Source organism: Ostrinia nubilalis, chromosome 3 (genome assembly GCF_963855985.1).
Source record: "Ostrinia nubilalis chromosome 3, ilOstNubi1.1, whole genome shotgun sequence".
In the NCBI taxonomy this organism is placed as follows: Eukaryota; Metazoa; Arthropoda; class Insecta; order Lepidoptera; family Crambidae; genus Ostrinia; species Ostrinia nubilalis.
The window spans coordinates 9,288,542-9,312,025 of record NC_087090.1 but is presented as its reverse complement, the minus strand read 5'-3'; the positions used below and the strand labels follow the sequence as shown (position 1 = coordinate 9,312,025).

At 35.3% G+C, this 23,484-nt stretch overlaps 3 protein-coding genes across 3 annotated transcripts; 1 reads left to right on the top strand and 2 right to left on the bottom strand.

Moving 5' to 3' along the window:
• Nucleotides 1-378: 378 nt before the first annotated feature.
• LOC135088307 (F-box/SPRY domain-containing protein 1) lies at nt 379-1,808 on the bottom strand. Its single transcript, XM_063983170.1, has 4 exons — nt 1,302-1,808; nt 951-1,224; nt 770-860; nt 379-604 (listed from the first exon to the last, which is right to left on the bottom strand). The coding sequence occupies exons 1-4, from the start codon at nt 1,688-1,690 to the stop codon at nt 510-512; spliced, it is 849 nt and encodes a 282-aa protein (XP_063839240.1). The 5' UTR covers nt 1,691-1,808; the 3' UTR covers nt 379-509.
• Nucleotides 1,809-2,259: 451 nt separating this feature from the next.
• LOC135087850 (integrator complex subunit 10) lies at nt 2,260-4,180 on the top strand. Its single transcript, XM_063982679.1, has one exon. It carries the CDS (start codon nt 2,396-2,398, stop codon nt 4,130-4,132), a length of 1,737 nt encoding a protein of 578 aa, XP_063838749.1. The 5' UTR covers nt 2,260-2,395; the 3' UTR covers nt 4,133-4,180.
• LOC135087849 (transcription initiation factor TFIID subunit 5) lies at nt 4,167-10,116 on the bottom strand. The gene is made up of 12 exons (XM_063982678.1): nt 9,928-10,116; nt 9,671-9,856; nt 9,354-9,556; nt 9,082-9,281; nt 8,774-8,975; nt 8,488-8,677; nt 8,326-8,401; nt 7,427-7,564; nt 7,118-7,311; nt 6,798-6,911; nt 6,526-6,706; nt 4,167-4,445 (listed from the first exon to the last, which is right to left on the bottom strand). Exons 1-12 carry the CDS (start codon nt 9,988-9,990, stop codon nt 4,237-4,239), a joined length of 1,956 nt encoding a protein of 651 aa, XP_063838748.1. The 5' UTR covers nt 9,991-10,116; the 3' UTR covers nt 4,167-4,236.
• Nucleotides 10,117-23,484: the final 13,368 nt, after the last annotated feature.

The window sequence follows — 23,484 nt, the reverse complement described above, 5'->3', positions numbered from 1 at the left end:
CTTAGGGCGTCCCGGTAATCTCGGAACCGGGGGTATTTGAAGGGGATCTCGGAACCGGGGGAGAAGAACCGTCCGAAATGGAAGGCAGGACATCGTACTCGCCAGCGAGTACGGTGCCTCGAACTAGTGTGTGAAGTACGTTCGTACTTAGTTGACGTACTTAATTGCATTCCAAAATCATGTTTAAGTAGGTATGAAAAATATAATCAGACTTAATAAAATACCTGCTGGTAATAATAAGAAGAGGATTAATTATTTTATATAATTATTGTTTTAATTGTGTTCATGATAAAATAATATTAAAGTGATTTTAACCAGAATACATTAATTTACTGCTTTCAATAACATAACTCTTTTAAAAATAGTACAATAACAAAATTATAAAAAAATCTGTCATGTAACAGGCTTTATCGCAATAAAAAGGCATTGGTGTTATTAAATAATTACATATCACATTATTATTATGTTTGGACTAGAATTATACTTTTTACTATGAAAGTAATTAACTATCAGCCATCCATCGGTGGGCCTAGATATACCATAGACACCTCTGTGTTTCCATAAACTGCAGACACTGTTGGGTATAGTTTCTTGTTGGGAAGGCCTAGAACAGTAATAAAATTCCCAAATTTAGTGACCTACATTTTAAAAGTTTCCTTTTTTTTACCATACCTACTTACAAGCCATTTAAAGATAAGTAGCTTACATTGTTAGGAATTTCAAACATTTTAGTCACATGCAACATGCCTGAAAATAAAATTATTTTTACCTCTGAATGCAACTCCTAAAAATTCATAATTTCTTTCAAATGATAAAGTATTATCTTCGCAATCTAGTATTACTCTTATTCTTTCCCCCATCTGTAAAGAAAAAGTTGGAAATGCTTATTGTTTATAGAAAATAATATGAAAAACTGAAACACTTAGGTAAAACATATTGTGACTGCTCACTTGATATTTTGGGCAGTTATTTAGTAAGGGATAGTGCCCTTGGGTATCTCCATTGTGTAACAGATGATTATCAACCAAATTCCATCCCCAGCTCTGTTCATCTGAGCCAAGGAGCCCCACATATCCTTGGCATTGCAGGGGTGCTTCTTTAGTAGACACACCTACTACAGCCACCGTACCTAAAGGCCCATCCCAAATAACTTCCCAAGCATGGCGTCCTTGACGAAATCCAATTTTTCCTCTGCATGCATCTGTACTCTGTGCTACAGGATTTCTGTAGAACAATATTTTGTTAGTAAATTTATAAATCTGATAATTAATTTTAAAAATTTAGGGCTGTATCTTCTTTACCTATGTAATGTGAAGCCATTGGGTTTAACATAAATATTTCGTGAACAGTCATGGGGATTCCAAGCGTGATAAAATGCTCGCAACTTGGACTTATAGGTGGTCACTGTTGAAAGTAGGTCTGATTTTAACACTTCTTCTGCCAATCTTTTCACACAGTGGTGTCTCCATACATCATTATTTTCATCACTTAGGATTTTATACCAGTTCTTACATACTAAAGAACAGTTTCGAAGGTCTTTAAGATTCAAATATGAAAATATACTCTCCAATACATGATCAGGTATTTCAATACTGTAATCGTCATACACATTCAGATCTTTAAATTTATTGAGATACATTTCAGCCCTTTCATCAACTGAAAATAGTCGTTTACATCCTTTTTCCCTCATTTGCAACACAATTAATGTACCACAGTAGAACCATGCAATTAAATTTGTATATCAACAATAAATTGACGATAATTTCATCAAAGTTCTAAAACACAGCCCAAACCACACGAACACGACAGATCACTCCATAGAGAAAAGTAATACAGTGGGTCTAGACAAAGTGCAAATTATAATCGCAAACCAGTCGAAAAGTGGTCGAAAAGCCCCTTTTTTGTATGGAGATTTGACGGATTCGATTTTCGATTCGATCAAAAAGTACGTTTTGTCTAGGGGGGCAGATCACTCTCTAATCTGTGCGACAGATTTTTGATTTTTTGGTGGTGGTACTACTGACACTGACAGTTGGTTTTTTTTTATGCCCACAGATATTAATATGGATGCTATGGGCGCAAGTACACTATGCGGAAAACTTGGCGGTAAATTGTACAAGTCGAAGCACTAGCCCGCATCAAAGACCTTATAAAGTTTATGGTCTTAGTCGACAGGACTGCGTTCCGTTTCACTGTATACTGTATCGATGTCACACCTTAGCGGAACCATCTGTCATTGCTACATATATAGTGATCTGTGAATTCAATACTGTCAAATGCTGCCGCTCTGTGTTTAATCGTAAAATTTACCTTATTTAACACGCTTTTATTATTTTATTGTTACTTCAAGTAGCGCGCGCTTCACTCACGGTAACCAACATTTACCTCTTACAAAATGCCAGGGATAGAAGGACCCATTAGTGATGAAGATTATATTATACTCCGAGCCAAAGAAGCCCAGAAAAATAATCTATACAGTGCTAAAGCATGGATGCTAACGGCAAAAACGTTATTTCCCTCAAACTTTAAGATCCAATTTGAAGCCTATCAAATGGAGAAACAGTCTGGCAATGTTCAAGAGGCTGCAGATTGCTTTTCGTCCTTAATAATGTCAAGACAAAACCTCTCCGATTTACTGCCAGAAATTTCCGCTATTGCAAATGCATTAAGGTCATCAGAGACAAGTTTTTTGAGTCAAATGTTTGATAATATCTGCCCAGATATACAGTTAACCATTCTGAAAACTAGCGTTGAAAATAGTGATGATACAATGGAGCATTGCAGATTATTAGTTCTGCTCCTCAAAAAATTTCCCCAGTTAGGGGTTGACAGTTTAGTTAAAACTCTTATAAACACAGATAAATTCTTTTATGATAATAGATATGCTCGTTTGCTAGTAGTTGAAACATTACCATTACTAAGTTCTTTAGAATCACCAAGGTTACTTCAGAGATTACTTATAAAAGCTATAGATTTCTATAACTCTTATGTTAATGATGAAGCAGAACATGATATTTCTGATCCATGGCAGAGACTTTATGGTGTTTTGGATTTACTAGCAAGACAATTGGGGTGGGACCCATATCTTATCAATTATAACAATAGTTTGAATAAAGAAACATATTTTCAAAAGCTCATGCTTTTAAGAAATTGTGAAGATTGCCGTCAACTGTTATACTGTGGTGTTACTTTTTTCTTGAGGTCATTGTATGAACAGCGATCTATAAAAGGAAATCACATTTTAATTGAATCATTATCAGATCCTGATGCTCCACCTTCTAAAAGAAGAAAAGGTGAAATTGAAGTTACTGGTATATCAGCTCAGCAGTTTCAAGCAGCTGCAAATTGTTGGGAGTTATTGCACAGCAATGAAGTTATATCTCGAGAATTCACAAAGTTAGCTAATCAGTTGCAAGTGAAACCATGGTCAGAGGGTTTTGTTGAAGAGCTGGCTTTGTACAGAGGGAGATATGAGGAAGCTATTCCACCACTGTCAGTTGCTAATCTGAAAGCTTGTATTATCAGGGTTTCTATAAATTACTTTCAAAAAAATTACACTGCATGTATTGAGAACATATTGCTAGCTTTACCACAACTTCCAAATATAGAAGGAGTGTTGGAAACAGAGTTGATTGTTGGTGGTAAACACAGACATCTTCATTTCTTGCCTGTTACCAGAGTGGCTGTGATGCACTACTTTTGCACATTGCTCATAAGAATACTATTTAATACTAGTAACAGCTCTGATTTATCATATGGACATATGCTTGTGTTAATGCAGTTGGGTTGGCCACAAGAAGAGGCAATATTTATGCATATACTGGATACCATTCGGCAAAAAGGAGTATTTCATTACCATTTATTTTCTGCATATATAATTCATATAGATATTTTAGAAGAACTCAGTTTTATGTGGAATGAACAAGGTAATAACATTGCCTTGGACATTTTACCAAATTCTCAACAACATTTGGGACAGAGAAGGATAGGCACCCGTGGTGCAGATAAAGGAGTAAAAGAAGATTTTAAACAAGCAATGAAAGCACAAGTGGCACGAAGCAATGAATCGATACTGAATTTGATGATACAGTTTATAACATCAGAAAGGTCATATCTGTTGCAAATTTTATAATTCTGCTTTGTCTATAATAATGAAATAAAATATATTATTGATAAGTAATATGATGAACTTTTATTTAAATTATTTAATTCATTTAACCTTAACTAAGTACCTAATTAAGAACTTCCTTCATATGTTCCTACAGCTAACAGCAGATTACGACGAGTAAAATGTAAACATTTTATGGGAGAATTCTTTGTAGCAAATGATCTCAACAAAAACTTTTCTTCTTTTTGCACTCCATTGCTATTTCCTGCTTCCTCGGCAGTTACTTCTTCAGTTATAGCAGTGAAATCCCACAGCTTGATGTTACAGTCCAAGGCACCTGTGGGAAAATTAAAATTTACTAATAATGTATTGAAAAGTAAGTGCTTCCATTAGTTGGTTAACCAGGGTTCGAAAATATCCGACATTTATGGTATACATAAATCCGATATACAGGGTGTCCCGTAATGTAACGTCAAGCCGGAACTGGGTGTTGAGGCAAGTTGTGCTGGTTATTAGAAAAATATAAAAAAAAATGTATGTGGCATATTTTAAAAATAATAGGCATTTAAAAAAAATCAAAAAATTCTACTCCAGGTGACGGTCCTTTTACTCGTGTTGCCATAAATCTTCACTTTTTCTAAATTTTTTTTTTGTTATGTAACCCTGAATAATGCTTCTCTAAATTGTTATCAAATACAAAACCAGCTGCTCCAACTTGGAAGAAAAAAATACATTATTCCCAAAAAAAATATCAAAATAAAAATTTTGCTTAGTTTAAACTGACTGTACTGAAAAAAAACTGTACTACGCGAGTGTGGCAAGTGACGTCATAATTTGGCGCATTTAGTAAGGATTCCAAAATGGTATCACACTTTGTAAAATCTTGCTGTAATAAATTGTCGACAATTTTTGTTTATTGGAAATAATCCCGTTTTTAACTTTATCTACCTTGGTTAAAAATATTATTTTAATGTGCCCAAAATTCAAGTTTCTGGCATAAGTGAGGTGGAGAAACCATTTTAAAAGGTATGAGCGGGACGGAGAGGGCCATCTTACCAAGCAGGGATGTTATGGATATCCGTAACCGTAACCGAAACTATCGGATATCCGAAATAAAAAAATGTCCATAACCGTAACCGAAACTGATTCAAAAGTTACGGATAGTTTCGGATAAAGGCCAAACTGCAAAACTCTATGAAATCTGCAGTATACACGCCGCAGCTGCAATGCCGCGCTGCCGATTTCATAGTTTTGCAGTTTGCGGTTGCAGTTTGCGGTCTGCGGCCCGTCTTGGAATTGTACCTTAAATCTTAATATTTGTTACCAACTTGTCTGGCATTCGCTGGCACCATCTAATATACCAGCCTGTTTTACCTTTATCATACATAGGTGTCGTCTTAGTTGGTACATAAAGTAGCTGTGGGTCACGCTCACGCAGCATCTTGCTATTTGTATTATACCTACATTTTTGAAATTCTAATAATTCCGTAAACGAAATTATCTGAGACTTTCGGATAATCTGAAATGATTAATTTCATATCCGTGACCGTAACCGAAACCGGTATAATATTATTCTAATATCCGTAACCGTATCCATAACCGAAACTTCATATCCTTATTATCCCTGTTACCAAGTACAAGTGCAGGCAGAGCAGGTAGTAAAGGCGCGCGCGCACGGGTGACTTTTGTCACAGTATGTCAACTACTAATTACTGTCATGGTGACAAAAGTTTCTGTGACTGACTGTAAGGTAGTCAGTCACAGAAACTTGAATTTTGGGCACATTAGAATAATAATTTTTAACCAAGGTAGATAAAGTTAAAATCGGGACTATTTCCAAAAAAACAAAAATTGTCGACAATTACAGCAAAAATTTACCAAGTGTTATACCATTTTGGAATCCTTTCTAAATGCGCCAAATTATGACGTCACTTGCCACACTCGCGTAGTACATTTTTTTTTCAGTACAGTCAGTTTAAACTAGGCAAAAATTTTATTTTGAAAATTTTTTTGGGAATAATGTAATTTTTTCATCCAAGCTGGAGCAGCTGGTTTTGTAATTTTGATGACAATTTAGAGAAGCATTATTCAGGGTTACATAACAAAAAAAAAATTTGGAAAAAGTGAAGATTTGTGGCAACACGAGCAAAAGGACCGTCACCTGGAGTAGAATTTTTTGATTTTTTTTAAATGCCTATTATTTTTAAAATATGCCACATAGATTTTTTTTTATATTTTTCTGATAACCAGCACAACTTGCCTCAACACCCAGTTCCGGCTTGACGTTACATTACGGGACACCCTGTATATCATAAATATCTGATATTTATGATATATATCATAAGGATATTTTCGAACCCTGTTTGTAACAAAACTTAGATGTAAAATTAATTATAAAATCTTATTTATTTACTTACCAGAGGATAGGATAGTTCCATCACGACTAAAAGCCAATGCATGAATGGGACCAGTATGGGATGGAGGGATTAATGCAGCTGGGGTTCCGGTAGATAGATCCCAAACCATCAGTTCGCCCCCACTTCCACCAGACGCTAACCATCTTCCGCAAACAGAAAACGCGATAGAGTATATTGTTGACTGTAACAAAAGTATATTTCTTAGTGTTAATACAAATAAAGGTACATGCAAGTGTAGTTTTACAATTCATTCCTTTTTTCCTATTGCTTACTTTATGCCCCGTCATAATGCGAACTTGAGATCCCATGGAACAATCCCACAGGCGAACAGTCCTATCACTGGAACCAGTAGCAACGTAATTCGAGTTTGGATGAAACTGCACGCACTGTAACAATAAAAGTTCAAACTGAATAAAATATCATTAGAGTTAATTTTATTTTTTATTTAACACCTGTTCGAAAAGCTAAAATAATAAATAATCTCAATTTGCGTGCAATCATATTCATCTCAAAACTGAATGAAAAAAAAAATTGATGTCGAACGCTGCCTCCTTGCACTCAAAAATTACATAATTTAATAATAAATACTTACATCAACATCAGACAAATGACCGGAGAAGATCCTGAGAGGTTGATGGTGGTCGGTAGCCCAGAGGCGGGCGGTGCGGTCGTGCCCGCTCGTCACGAAGTAGTGGCCGTGCGGGGACCATCTCACGTCCCACACGGGCCACTGGTGGCCGCGAAACACCACTAAGCATGTCCAGCATTGTAAAGACCACAAACGTACTGGAATAAAAACATATTTAAATCCTTAGCCAAGTTGATTTAAGAATACGAACTACCTATGTAACATATTAAATTTTGCTCAAGTTTTTATGAGAAAACAAAAAAAGTTTCTTACCAGTTGCATCCTCAGAGCAAGATAGAAGCAATGTTTTAAATGGATCAAATCCTACTTTGTATACTGGGCCAGCATGACCATACAAAGTGCGACAGGTATCTCTGTCTCTTTCTTCCATCATTCTTACAAGGACGTCACCTGGAAACAATAAATGGTTACCTGTAGGCCTAAGATGCGCGCCGTGACAACCAGTGTTGCCAGTCGGGTCTTGTCAGAAATTACCAGAAATATAAAAAAATGTAACCTTTTTGAGTAAAAAGTAACCTTCATCTTCTCTTCAGGTGCGGAGCGATTATGTAAGGTTGTTCGAATGGAAAATGAATACACTTGATCATCAATCGTTTACCTAAATTCGAAATTTTGACCATTCCATGAAGACCGAAAAGTGACCGGTCGTATAAAACCGTTTCATGGATTTGCGTTTTATTATCGAAAAACATTTCGCTAAAACTCATTTTCTTTAACATAATATGTCAAATTCATGTTTAAATGCAGTTTATGCCATAATTTTTAAATTGTCACTTTTAATTTTTTTTACTGAATAACCTATAAAAGTTAATTCTACAATTTCTGAAATATCACCTAAAAGTAACCTTTTCATTAGTGTAACCTAAAAGTAACCAATGCAGTTCAAAAGTAACCTAAAAGGTTACAAAAGTAACCTTCTGGCAACACTGGTGACAACTTTTATCGACGTCAAAATGTATGGACAAAATCGATAAAATGGCGTGATAACCGCTTATCGCGGCACGCATCTTAGGCATACTGAAGGTAAATTCTACGCACAAATCGCGCGAGAGTGAAAGTAGTCTTTGCTTCTAGTTCTTCATCAAAATTGCGCGCGTAGTAGTAAGCTTTATCACTGAGTGATTTATTTTATACATAACATGATAGCTTACCAGCTTCTCTATCAATATCCTGCAACTTTTCTGCAGACTTCATGCCACGAAGTTTTACTGGCGTTAGTGTCCACACCTGAAAAAAATTGAAAACAGGAAAAAAAAAATTTTTGTAGGTAATTTATTTATGTAAATTACTTCAGTTATTGAATCACACTGTACCTTTATTGTCGAATTACTAAACCCCACAGCCAATAATGTTGAATCGTCACAGATGTCAGCGGATATCGCAGAGTGTCCGCTATTCAACAAGGTATAGAAACAAATAGAAGGGAGACTTTCAGGGCCCAATTGCACTCTTTTAGATGCTTCTCTTAGGGCTTTACCCTTTTCCAGTTTATCAGTTTCTTTCCTGAAAATTATAATAAAATTATATTCAGTCATCTAACTTAATTTTTACAAAAAGCATTCTGTAACATGGAAAGGTGAACAAAATGTTGTTACTCACAATTCAGGTAAGGGAATTCTATCATTGGGAGGTGCATTTGGATCAGATTTTGGTTTTTTGATAAATATGTTATCTTTTTTAGCCTTTTTCTTTTTCGGCTTGTCCGGGGTTTCCTCAGCTTCCTCTTCGTCCTCCACAGGAGCTGGCAGTACGTGTATGTCAGGTTCCTTTAAGAGTCCATAAAAAACTTTAGCGCGATTTTCTAAAAATATAAGAATAAAAGGAAATGTACACATCGATTTAAAACTAAACATTCAACATAAAAGCGCAAATGTGTTTTTTAAATCTTTACATTAAAAATATGTTACCATTCTTAGCAGCTTCTCCAAGTAATGCACCAGCAGTGGCGCGTACTTGAGCTTGAGTCCTACCAGGCCCATCATGAATCTCGATTTGAATGTGGTTATTTATGATGTTTATAATAACTGTAGAATTTTTCTGTTCATGCAGGTAACGTTTCAATTGAGATGAGGCATCACGTGACAATTGCACAGTGAATTTGTTAGCACTGAAAAAAGAATGTTTTTGGTAACACCTACTTACTATTACTACAGTAAGTATTGCCATCAAAATATTTTACCTGTATATTTCTGCAATTTCATTACCCTTTACTTGATCTTTGTTCTTAACAATGGAAAGCTTTTTCAAGTCATCTTGGTAATAATCTTCTTGTTCTTGGGCAAACTTCTCCAAGAAGTTTGCAGCATGATCATTGTGGTCATATATGATGAGAAGCAAGTACATGTGTACAAACACTGGATATAGCAACGTTGATAATTCATGCTGCAATACATAAGGTTTCAGTTAGTGATAAAAAATATTTGCTTTATTGACTTGCCAATACTAATTTCATTTTGGAATGATTAGTTTATTGTTAACATTATACTTAATATTTACCTTAAAAACATCCAGAGAATTCTCCACAAACTTCTTGAGACTGTCGTAAGCAAACTCGTAACTATGAGGATCACTTTCAGTTTGATGAGCAGTTAAAATACTAGCAATTTCCACTTCTGGCAGATCCAAATTTTCGTATTCCACATCTCCTAAGCTTGCTTCTTTCCTAAGTATTTCTTCAGTTCCCTGAATATAGGACGTTATATCAGTTTTAAATTCTGAATTACTGATTTTTTTTGTTTAGTCGGGTACCATACCTTAAGATTGTATTTCCGTAACAACTGTAATACAGCTAACAAGGGAGTTGATTTCTCCCCCATGGCTTTGTTGGAATCTTCAAATTGTAAGAAAGCACTTTAATTTAATATAAACTAATATTGTTTGTTTGTCGGTTTGGATTGGCTTCAGCAAAATTTCTTTGGGCTTCATCAATCGATTTTTTTTAAAATGTCAATGTCAAACTATCATGTGTCATGTCCATGACGCTATAGATAAAATGGAGGCCACACTCCGAATACCTACTTGAAGCACAACCTATGTATCATTATCTCGCTCTCTGTGGGCAGACTCTCTCTTTCTAAATAAACAAAAAATATAAATTTGCTCAAAGTCAATGAAACTCAATGTAAAATCTTTATTTCTTGACATAGGTATCATTAAATGATAAGTGTAAATACTGGTAAAACGTTTTAGGAAGAAATTACTGTTAAAAATGTGAAAAATGTTTACAATGATCCAATGTCGGAAATCACGAAATAAACACTTACGCGTGGAATCTTTACTTACTTCCAGGACACCACGTACTACCGCAACCACGCACTACAAAATGCACCATTTCTTGTGATAAAACAATGATTATGTCCTGTAAAAAATCTCAAACGAAATTATCTGCATAATAAACAAAATAGTAAACAACCGTTAACCGCCATGATGGGCCGGATTGGGCCGATGTTGCCACATGGTACCGATTCCCCAGGAATTGGGATTGTAATTCCCTGATTCTCCAACACATTAAGCCTAAACGGCCGACAAATTTGTGATTTTTAATTTAACTAGGTAGGTAATCGTAGTTCAAATATTTAATTATTTATTTGTTTAACTTCTGATTTGGTTAGTGAATTGGCTATTTCGAAGAATTTACTAGGAGATTTAAATAAGGAGATAGCAATACTACAGTCCACACTAAAAAGAGAGGTCGGCCCACAGAGAGCGAGATAGAGATAAGTAGGTATTTGACTCAAGTTGTTGTTCCAAGTGTGGCCTCCATTTTTAGGGTTCCGTAGCCAAATGGCAAAAAACGGAACCCTTATAGATTCGTCATGTCTGTCTGTCTGTCCGTCCGTCCGTCCGTCCGTCTGTCCGTCCGTATGTCACAGCCATTTTTTTCCGAAACTATAAGAGCTATACTGTTGAAACTTGGTAAGTAGTTAGATGTATTCTGTGAACCGCATTAAGATTTTGATGCAAAAATAAAAAAATAAAAAAAATATTGGGGGCTCCCCATACTTAGAACTGAAACTCAAAAATTTTTTTTCGTCAAACACATACGTGTGGGGTGTCTATGGATAGGTCTTCAAAAATGATATCGAGGTTTCTAAAATACTTTTTTTCTAAACCGAATAGTTTGCGTGACAGACGCTTCCAAAGTGGAAAAAAGTTGGTCTAACTGCTAAAATAAGAAAATGAAAAATCTAAAAAAAAACATATGATGTACATTACTATAAAAACTACCAACGAAAATTGTTTTGAACGAGATCTTTAATAATTTTAATTTCATAAATCAATGGTACGGAACCACAGATATGGATAGATGCAGCATGTGTCAAAAATTGTATGAAGCCGAGCGTGCCACTTTTTAAACGTCATTAGTGTCATTTTAGCGAATTTTAGTGATTGCCGCAACGTAAAAGTAATCGTATCATCGTACTGCATTTGCAAAGTCATCGAATGATATCGTGTGACTCGATTCGAAAATTAATTAATTCCGATAAAACTGATAATTTGTTAAATACAAAACCAAAAACATCTTTATTTACCTTTTTAAAATAAATTAATTCTTACAAATCGTCAAATCTCGTTATTTTTTTTACCCTACCAGCGTTCCAAGACATAAATTTGTCAAGTGCACGAATACATGCATCAGTGTGTGTCTTATTGTTATGAGTAAGTACGGTTCCTTGGGATCGGTATGAGTGCACCACATACAGGGACCATGGTTTTAACTCTTAAGAGTACATCGCAGGATATGTATTAAAAACAATGCTACTTTATACTTCTTCTACTGCTACTTTATTCTAATTAATTATTTGTTACTTGTGCTGTTATAGCCTGACCAGGAACATAAAAACCCTGGCATAGTGGCGCGTCAATTGCATTTGATAGTGCAACACTGAGTACAGTCGTACCTGTGTTAAATTAATAGGCTAACTTTATGTATCAGGATTCAGGATTACGGGCTAATTTGATATTTTCATAAATTAACGAAAAAATATTATTATAGGTAACCTGATTTAAATAAATTAAATGAAACCATCAATCGAGCTAGTAGAATTTATTTTATTATTCATCAATAATCAAATTCAGAACTTGAATATTCAACTGCAATGTCTGCTCATGAACGCTTCAAACTCGGTACTTCTTTCCCAATCCCATAAAATTCAACACTTAGAAAGTGACAAAAAATTTTAAAATTAGTTGAAACAAACCACAGCTAATTTTCATAGTGGACTGTACTATACGATAAACATGTCAGTCAATTTGACAACCTTTGTCGGAAACATTATTCAATGAAAATATTGTCCAAACCCTTAGTATTTCTCTTCGACAAATACTTTAACACATTGTGAACCACTTTTCTTTCACGACTATAAAAATATTTTAGCAATTTAATTCATAAAACCAATTGCGCACATTTAAAATAAACTTTGTTTACACTTTGACAGCAATAGACTGACATGCAAGGTGACATGTCAATGAAGTTTTCAGTTACTGTTGCCATTAAAAGAAATTAGTACCATTAGTTTTCCGCAACATGGCGAGGGTTTTTATGTTCCTGGTCAGGCTATAATTACAATTCTCAATCCGTAAATAATTTCTTCTTTCTACCGTGTTCGTACTACTGTCCTCGTAAAATCATCGTAACCGATTGTTGTAATCGGATTACATGAACATCACTCGACCATGTATGTCCATTTAATTTTGGACATATCGGAATGGCACGCTTTGACGATCAACTTGCTGTATCTACTCTAATCTATATCTGTGTACGGAACCCTTTGTGCGTGAGTCCGACACGCACTTGGCCGGTTTTTTTTTGTTTGATTCTTTTCTTTTCGGTGGATTTAGTATTCAGTTGTTAACGACGGGCCACTTACATTTCCTATTTCAGTTACTCTCAGGACAAATGCAATAAAAAATCAATTATTATGAAAATAATATTGAATGATTGTCTAAATATTAGGAACAAAGAGAATCTAAAATGCACACGGGGCCGCGGGGGTGGGGTATCACCACATCACTATCACTCCGCGCGCTGCGCGTAGCGAACTGACAACTAAAGTTTGAACCGTGCGCGGCGGGATTTTTGAATTTAGTGCGTATTTTCAAACCATACTTGCGCGGGCCACTTAAAATAATTTGGTCTGGGGTTGAGAAGCCTTCCTCTAAAATTCTAAACCATAGAGCACAGTAATCATAATCTCTAAAGTAACTTATTAACCCTTCATTGAAAGGATTTTTTTTCTAATTTCCTGAAAAACATTATGTCCATTAAACTGGACGGACATTGCCAAGTTCATAAGAAATTGATGCACTCCAACATGTCCAGTGTGCCTACCATGAGTTTACGTTAGGTGAGCTCGCTAGCGAATACGTCAAAAAATTCTATGAAGATTTTATTTCTTGAAAGTAGCCGCTAGGGGCGCTGCACAATATGTCATACATTTAAATGTCATTTTTTTACGCAGTCGCTAGCGAGCACCGAGCACACCTAACGTAAACTCATGGTAGGCACACAGTATACTCCCACTGTCGAAGAGACAGAATAAAAGAAAAAAGTGGTTCCGTAGGAAAATATTAATTCATCATCATCATCATTTCAGATTTTCAGCTACAGCGGACGTCCACTCATGAACATAGCCCTCCCCAAATGAGGTTATGCTAGAGGCCTAATATCCGGCCAATCTGTTAATCATCCTGCATCTTGCGCCTTCTTGCAACCTACGAGTATATGGGGTCATCTGTCTACCTTGTAGGCGTCAATAAGTTTCAATATTTTTGCAAAGTGTAAAAACAAACATACAAGTAAGTAAGTAAATAGTTTACACAGATGGAAAATGGATTGTTTCAGTACTTTTTATTCAGAAAAGTAAATGAAAAACAAAGTTTTAGTAGAGATTTATTTACTTCGCTTGTTGGAATCAGATTACAAAATGACGGTTTTAAGCACTAATCATTGTAATGTTAAGAACCTATGTTCTACCTTAAAGTAACTTATGTAATGAACAAAACAGGCAAATTCAAATTGTTTAATTACACCAAATTTTAATCTTGATAATCATTAATAGGTTTTTTATTACTCTATGTAGGTAATATTTATTAGTTGATGTTTAGTACATAATTGAACTATTTTCGATCGTCTTTTAGATAAAATAATTATTTTGCACTGTGTGCTGAGGTTGTTGATGGTACCTAGGTAAGGTCCATAAAAACTACACTCATTTTGTATTTGCATTATTTTGTGACTAAGACGAGTCGAGCTTGAAAATTTAGTTTTACTTTACGAGTCACTGTGTTGCATTAGACCGCGTTGACGTTTGCATCAACTTGAAACTCATAAGCTACATGGATGTAAAAAAATCCAGAGTTCAATAAATTGGGAAAAATAAAAAGTAGGGTACGAAGAGATGGGTACCTACCTAAGTACTACCTAAACGAAAAATGGACGCTAAACATTCCTGTTTATGTCATGAAACTGTCTTGATATTTAAACAAGCAAGTTAGTGTTTTACATTATTATTAATCTGTATGAATAGAAATACATAGGTAATTTTATAATAAAAGGTCACCTTTAAGGACTTACACAGATCACACCTAATCTCTCTCGAAGACAAACCTCAGACACAAAATATCCTCAGAGTTCAGACTCACATAATTAATAGGTAAGTAAGTAACATTCTACTTATGTGTTCTATCTAGATATATTTGACTTTTTTGCAATGTTTTCTATCAACTTGATGCTTTACGCAATTGATAAACCAAGTTTTTTTCAACAACTTCTCAATCTTTTTGTTTTTGTTAAACTGTTTAAATATTATCAACTGAGTAGTGTTTATAATTATCTAGTGTAACGCGATATGTAACAGCTCAAAATTTTATTTCGTGACATAAATTATGATTTTCTAGAAATTAGGTAGGGCAGGTGACCCGGTTTTGGCCATTTTAAGAATTTTTTAGACTTTGAGGCCATATCATTTTACAGTTTTTGTTATCACGGACTTATTTCTTGTAAAAAGTGATTAAATATATTTAGATCTAGCCTAAGGATACATTTTTTTTCATAATGATTCAATGGAAAAATAATCCTGTAGAAAAGAAAAAGAAATGGGAATTTGTGCCATTTTTGGCCAGCTTTACCCCATTTCTGGCCACAGTCATGTGCCAGTTCTGGCCATCAAAATTCATAAAAAAAAAACAAAAACTACTCGACGGATTTTAACGAAACTTGGTACAATTATTTTTCATACTCCTGGGCAGGTTATAGTATACTTAGGAATTCCCACGGGAACAGGAATTAGCGGGAAAATCCTTTTGTATGAAAAATCTAAACTGCTTAAGTTAGACGCTTGAAATTTGGCATGTAGGTACCTTAGTAAACTTAAAGCTTAGTTACAACAAGGAATTCCCGAAATTCCCACGGGAACGGGAATTAGCGGGAAAATCCTTTTGTATGAAAAATCTAAACTGCTTAAGTTAGACACTTGAAATTTGGTATGTAGGTACCTTAGTAAACTTAAAGCTTAGTTACAAGGAATTCCCGAAATTCCCACGGGAACGGGAATTCCCGAAATTCCCACGGGAACGGGAATTCCCGAAATTCCCACGGGAACGGGAATTCGCGGGAACATCCTTTTGTATGAAAAATCTAAACTGCTTAAGTTAGACGCTTGAAATTTGGTATGTAGGTACCTTAGTAAACTTAGAGCTTAGTTACAAGGAATTCCCGAAATTCCCACGGGAACGGGAATTAGCGGGAAAATCCTTTTGTATGAAAAATCTAAACCGCTTAAGTTAGACGCTTGAAATTTTGCATGCAAGTACCTTAGTAAACTTAAAGCTTAGTTACAACAGGATATTGCAAAATTCCCACGGGAACGGGAGTTAGCGGGAAAAAACATTTGTACGAAAAAATCTAAACCGCGTAAGATAGATGAAGGGGGTAAAACGGGATCCACGCGTACGAAATCGTGGGCGGCCGCTAGTATGAAATATAATATCTCAGCTTGAATTGAAATCAACATTAACCTATAGTATAAGATAAGATAAGATAAGATAAATTTATTGAATAAAAACTTAGCCTAAATACAAGAAACTTAAATGGGACTATGAAATTATTTGGTTAGTAACAATATGTTAACTAATTAAGTATAAGTTTATGCGGTTAGTACTGGAACAATTTTCTTTTCACAACACCGATTTTTTTAGTATTTGGTTTCGATGGAGGCATTATAATCGTAACTCTGAAAATGAATCGATTACTTATATCAAAATAGCTAAGTAATTAAATTGAAAAATCACGATAAAAACTAAATGGCCAAAAGTGGGGTTCTTCGTGCACCACTTTTGGCCATTCATGTGGCCAAAGATGGGAAAATTCATTTATTCTGGCTCCATTAGTGGCCACCTCTCATAAACCCCTTAATAAACAAATAGCGATAAAATATCATTAGTACCACTTAGACAGTGTATTCTTTATTAAGGATTAACATAAACATTTAAAAAAATAAGAAGGATTTAGAAAATAATGATTGTTTACTCACCCGCTCGCCTTAGCCTTTTTGCTAAGACTTAAAACAATTAACGCTTCTCAAAAAATAATGACTTGTTGGATTGAAGTGAAGCTTGACACATCAAAGCTGTTAACGCTATCAGTTTTGCTAATATTAGATATTTTTATTCCCGTAAACCATAGAGTAATATATTAGTCTTTGCCTTAGTTATAACGATTTGAAGTTCTAAATGGCCACAAAGGGGTCGGTGGCCACAACCGGGTCACTTGCCCTAAATTGACTTTAAAACGATTATTTTGTATTGTGTGTTATTATTACTAATTACATGTTAGGATCTCGGGGTACCAAAAATGATTTTTGAAAAGATACTTATCCGAACAAAATTTCAACAATCATACTAAACTTAACTGGCAGCCATATCACATTACGGCCTTAGACATTTGCTAATATAAAGTAGATACCTACTACTAAACTTTCTTCAAATTATTTTGGCCATGATATACCTTTATGGTATAATAAACACATCTTAAGATAGAATGTAGGTATTCTTAATAATCACTATACCAAACATACACTAAAATACACATGAAACGTTGTCAGTCTTAAGATCCGTCTATTATTACCGAATTATTACTTATTTAAATCTATTTACATTAGGTAATAACTTGGCTTCAGGACACATAATATTAAAACTAAGTAAGGTCAATCTATATTCGTCTAACACTACATTTTAACTATTTTGGTCGTCAATAAAGCTATAGACAATAGTAGGTTTAATATAACAATATCGATAAAAATTTCAAATAAAATACAAAAGTACTTATTTAAGTAGAGTAAACAATATAATTGATTCTATATTGATACATGTAAATCTTTAGACTAGGAAACAAGATAGACTATTAAAAGTTTATAAGATAGTATTGTAAAACTTCTTGACTAAGTAGGTTCGTAAATATTTTTAATAATAAATCTAAAACTTGTTAGAATCAACAATTTAATAGTATTTAAAGTTATCTACGAAAGAAAATTTAGTTAATTTTTAGATAATTTTACTACTTTCAGTGTCTACAAAGTTTAAAGAATATTAATAAATGAAATCCAGGACTATAACTGAATAATATAACTAAACAATATATCTAACTTTAACGACCACACAAAGAGTACAGTCCCTCTACTATAGGCAGATTTTAAGGGCTGAATTTGGAATTAAGGATAAAATGGATCTTAATACGTCGTAACCCGTGGTCTTAACTATAATTTTCTTTACATTAATTAATTAATTGCATTCTAAAGCATGTTTAATAACTAACTAAACTTACAATTCAATAGGTCGGTTTTTTGCAATAGAGTAAGTAAAACGATTAAAAATGACATGCATAGACTTAAGTGTAACACTCAGTTTAAATACTTTGTGTAGTCGTTTAAATTGTAGAGAGGAATTACTGCAAAGTTAAATTCAAGAAGCAATGCTCTTACAAATCCATTTATAAATAGATACAAAGTGCATAGGCATAGCGGACAGCACATAAAACTAAAAGATGCCACCTTTTTAATGTTGTTGAAGATGTTAAGTATTTTGAGACAAAAATGAATAGTCTGATGTATTTTCGACTGTATTCTATAATTATTAAGGTATTATTATTATAATATGAAATTCGTAGCAGGTAACACTTTCACAATAATGTAGGTAAATATTAAAGCTTGGGACACAAGATTCAATACACGTACACTTAATTGGTCTTAACTATGTTTATGTATATTATTGCTATAGGTAATACGATTTGGGGGAAAATATATTTATTCAAACTACACTAACTGAAAGTCAAGGCTCTATTATTTTGGGTATTTGATTGTATATTTAGACTTCTGAATAATGTTCATTTATTATGATTTAATATCGTCGATAATAATCGATAAATTACTGGGCTGACTGCAAAACCGGTGCAATGAATATCGCAATCGTTAACGCATCATTAAGTTGAAGTATTTAGGTTTATGGTCGGGAATTTTTAAATAACCTAACGATATGAAAATTATTTATTTAGGTATAGTCTTATTAGCTGACAGGGATTAGAAATCGTGCTGCCCTAATTAAAAAAATCGACCAGTGATAACTTATTTCTGGACTAAACGAACTTTTTTTAAAAATGAGAAGTGGGTTACAGAAAAGTAAGTAATTAGTGTGGGACATAGCTATTTTAGCTTGGATTGCTAACAGCAAGCAAAGTTTTAGTTTTTGCAGAAGTACAGGAAAATCACTCAATAAAAAGTAGGTAGGTATACCTATAACTTTAAACACTTTTGGTCCAACGAATTCGGAGTCGGACTGCCATGTCGTTTCGAGTTTCGCAGTTAGATTCGATAGCTGAACTATCGTGGAATTAAACATAGTTAAATTATGTTCAGCTTAGTTGGAAGGGTTAAAGAGAAATGGGAAAAGTTAAAAAACTCGGACCGGTTGGTGTGATAGGATACCATATTAGCAATTAAGTACCTTACTTATAGATCGTTTCATCCACGAAGACGCGCCCCACCAATTTTTAGTCGAGGGAAGTACGGGGTGTAGGGAGTTTGATTCGAGCAATCTGAGCGTCATTATTGTAGTGTGCGTGTGCACTTATGGATAATTTAGCGTGTAATAACACTCAAACATTAGCGGAAGAATGGTGGGGCGCGTCTTCGTGGATAAAACGATCTATAGGTGTGATAGTACCAAGTAAAGTAACATATTAGTAAAAGAAAGGTAGGTAAAGCCCGGTCCGTGAGCACGTAGAATTTTGTCCAATGACCCCTAGCTATCCATCCTTATCGCTCGCGCGTAATTATAATATTGCTGTGCGACTGGCACCCGCAGTGAGTGTGCGAGCGCGATAGCAACATAATTACGCGCGAGCGATAAGTATGAGTAGCTTGGGGTCATTGAACAAAATTCTACGTGCTCACGGACCAGACTATAGTAGTAAAAGGGCGATATGACTTATAGGTCCTGGCTGGAGCAGTTGTGCGCGTCAAGCGCGCGAGGCGGCACGTCTTCGAAGGGCAGCACGTGCGCTGTTGCCAGCTCGCGCGAGACGCGCTCGGCCGCCGTGAGCACGCGCAGCAGATTCAGCCCCGCCAGCTTGCGCAGCTCCTCTATGCTCCAGCCGTCTTCCATCAGCTCCGCGAACAGTAGCGGGTATGATGACACGTCTTCTAGGCCTTGCGGTGTGCTGGTAGATGAGAATTATCCTAAATAGACGCCATTATGCATCATGTAGAGCTATGATTGCTACGAGAGCGACGTTTTAAATATGCTACGCGTACCTACCTACGAGTACTACGTGGTTATGCTACGAGTCTTTCGTAGCCAGAACTTCTGCTTATGTAAGTGGGTAAATCATCTACATTATACTGGGATCACTAGAGTTATTATTTTGTTGGTTGATTAATTGGTGGATTGTAAGTTACGGTTAATACCGGCGAGTGCTACGAAACTACGAGCTAAAGTTCAAATCCAAATGACACTACTTTATCCGTGGCTTGTCCTATTTTTACTAATCACTCTACCTGTCATGGTAGCTGGAAATACTTAGAAGCTGGATATTATGATGATTTATTTCCAATGAAGGTTGGGAAAATAGTGTTGAAATATCGGCTACGAGTGCTACGAGTACAACAACGATTGCTACGAATCTCTCGCAGATTCGTAGTAATCTACTACTCACTAGTTTATTCCATCGTAGCCCGCGCCTAGCCCCACGCTGTCCACGCCCGCGACGTCACGGATGTGGTTTATGTGAGCTGTAATAATGCATGGGAAAAATTACAACCGTATTTTAAAGTGATTTTCCTATTATAGTGTACTAGCTTTTGCCCGCAACTTCACCCGCGTGAAATTTAGTGTCACAGATCGGCATTAATTATCTGGGTTACAAACAATAATACTGTAAAGTTTCAACAAAATCCGTTCAGTAGTTTTTGCATGAAAGAGTAACAAACATCCAGACATCTAGACATCCAGACATCCAAACTTTCGCATTTATAATATTAGTAGGATAGTAGGATATTAGTAGGATTTTAAGTAGTTTAATAGATATTTTAGAAGTCCCTAATGTTTATACTAGGTTATCAAGATAGCTTAATATTGACTGGGTTTGTGTAATCACAACTTTTAAATGTGTCAATCAAAATTCATCCTTAAAATATTCCATTAGGAAATGGTGAGAAAAATTACTTCACTTTATCCGACTTATGTTTATTTTACGCGAGGGCTGCCGTGTTTGGAAGTCAATTTCGCTGTTGCAGATTTTAAACACGTACCTAACTGAATATTTGGATTCTGATTATAATTTAAAATTAGGTGGGAGCTTAGAATAAAAATGGACAATATTTTTTCTTACAACTTTATTTTATTATAGTATTGACTATATTGTGTGTGTAAGAGTATTTGTTGTAAGTTGACTTCACAATCGACGACCTTAGGCAGCGAGTATCAATTACCTACTTTTATAAAAGGATTCTTTCTAAGAATTTTGGAGGCCAAATACCTAGAAAGTTTTAGTAAATCAATACAAGCTGCTATAGAGTAGGTGTTTGAAGGTTAATCTTTTAACTTCACAGCTTGCGGCGACGCTACTTTCGATGATCAATAATCTAAAACGAGAGCGGCCGACGAGCAAGATTTCAGATTATAGCTTAATATTGAAACTTAACAGCGCAGCGGAAACTTTGTTCTAAATTTATACGTGGCCGCATAAAACAGCATCGCATTTTATAAAGACTTTTCTCATCGAATAAATTATGAAGTAGGTTTTAGATTTGCTTTAAAAATGATCACGTCCCCGCTTCATTTGCAATTCAGTAATAAAATTCACATTTCAAATTATCATGTCACTTTGAAATAAACGATAATAGCTCACCGACGAGGGGTTAACGGAATTATTAGTAATTTTTAATATTATTGATTGTAACTAATATTATTTATTTAAAAAATACTCAGGAACAGATTTCAAGGCGGAAGTGAATAAGCACTTACAGGGCAGATATTTACCATCCTAGACTGTATCTCACTTAGATAACACCAGGTGCGATTGCGGCCAAATACATGCCTTGTTATGCATAAACATTTTTTTGAGTGACTCACCAATCGCGTCCTGCACAGTCGCCGTATCTCTGCAAGTCAGAAATGACGTGTAGAAGTTGACCATGATGAGGCCCTTATTGGCGGCTAGCAGACGCAGCACCGCGTCGGGCACGTTTCGCGTGACGTTGCACAGCGCGCGCGCAGACGAGTGCGAGAAAAGCACCGGCGCGCGTGACACCGCTAGCGCGTCGCGCATTGTGCGCTCTGACACATGCGAGAGGTCCACCAGCATGCCTAAGCGGTTCATCTCTTTGACCACCACCTGAGAAAATTGAACAGTTTTATTAAAGAAAAACAGAGAAACGGAAACAGAATCACTAAGATAGAACACAACATTCTCAAGATTTTTTAAACGAGAGTTAACAAACTGGTAATATCGCATCGGTGTTTCCCCTCGAAAACGATGTCGGCTTTTTAAAAAGTAGCGAATAATTTTCTCTAATAAAAAGAAAATCTTCTAATTAAAATCAGATGACACATGTTTACTCGTAGTTGCACGTAAGAATATACGGGTTAGACAGGGTGATTTTGTAATCAGTGTCCAAATTTTTAGGAGCGACTCAGAATCAGTAACTCAATTGATTTACGTAAAGTAAACAATTTTTTTTACCCGACTGCGCCAGAAGGAGGGTTATTTTCATATTTAATTATTTTTATCCGTAGCGCGCGGTTTCAAAATGGGCACACGGGGATAATTTGCTTCGTTCATAGAAAAATACGTACACACAAGTAACTGCAAAGCTCAATAGAAATAGTACGAGAGCCCACGACCAAAACCATGTCTCATAGCAATACGGCAAAAATCCTATAAAATCGTTAGATTGTATGATTCTGAACCCAACTAGGTGTGTAGTAACGGTCGAAAGTGTAGCAACTGCGTGGGAGGCCATTTCTGCTGTGTCCAAAAAAAAAGACAGTCGGTATTATAGCAATACGTCTGATAGTGAAAATGTACATAGATTTTATAATTGTATTACGAAAAAGTTTGTTTTCAGACATTTTGCGCGTAGCATATAGCCTGAGCGCATTTTTGAAAATGTCAACAAATTTAGCCGACCTGTATCATAGCAATACGGATAATATTTTTTTTCAACTTTTCGTATTGCTGCCATGATTACCAAAAACCTGTTACAAGACACTTTAAGTGTAGCATATACTCCCAAAAACGAAAATAACGTTTCGGAGTCGCCTGGCCGACGCCACTTTTAAATGTTTTTTTTTAAATTTACAGCCTTCATAGATATTCAAGAATCTCCCTTGTCTATTATATGTACGATGTTTATTTTACAGAAGAGGACGTTGAAGATCTCCCGAGCGACGTCTAGAGTGATTTCGAAGACGACGATTCCGAATCCTATTGAATACGAGAATATTTTGTAACTTTGAATAAACCGTTTTTGTTTTCAACTTCATCCCAGTTTCCTTTTGTGCGATTTATTTCAGTCCTTCAACTTCAATGTTACGGTTTCGGGTAAATTCTTTGTTAATTATCATCTAATAAATTCAGGGTCGCAACGTATTCATTGGTTTGTAACAGAAAATTCAAGATGCCTCAATACGATTTTTAAATGATATCTGAGTATCGAAAAGTTGTCTGATAGAGAAGGTGCTACACTTAATTTGTCTGATATAAATTTTTTGCACATGTGGACAACTTATTTTATCATGTCCAACAATTTTCAGAC

Coding starts and splice junctions, on each gene's coding strand:
- LOC135088307 (XM_063983170.1), bottom strand. CDS start 1,690: ATGAGGGAAAAAGGATGTAAACGACTATTTTCAGTTGATGAAAGGGCT. Junction 861..950: donor ATAACTGCCCAAAATATCAA/GTGAGCAGTCAC, acceptor TTTTCTTTACAG/ATGGGGGAAAGAATAAGAGT. Junction 605..769: donor TTTAGGAGTTGCATTCAGAG/GTAAAAATAATT, acceptor TTACTGTTCTAG/GCCTTCCCAACAAGAAACTA.
- LOC135087850 (XM_063982679.1), top strand. CDS start 2,396: ATGCCAGGGATAGAAGGACCCATTAGTGATGAAGATTATATTATACTC.
- LOC135087849 (XM_063982678.1), bottom strand. CDS start 9,990: ATGGGGGAGAAATCAACTCCCTTGTTAGCTGTATTACAGTTGTTACGG. Junction 9,857..9,927: donor TACGGAAATACAATCTTAAG/GTATGGTACCCG, acceptor TCCTATATTCAG/GGAACTGAAGAAATACTTAG. Junction 8,678..8,773: donor AGAATTCCCTTACCTGAATT/GTGAGTAACAAC, acceptor TATAATTTTCAG/GAAAGAAACTGATAAACTGG.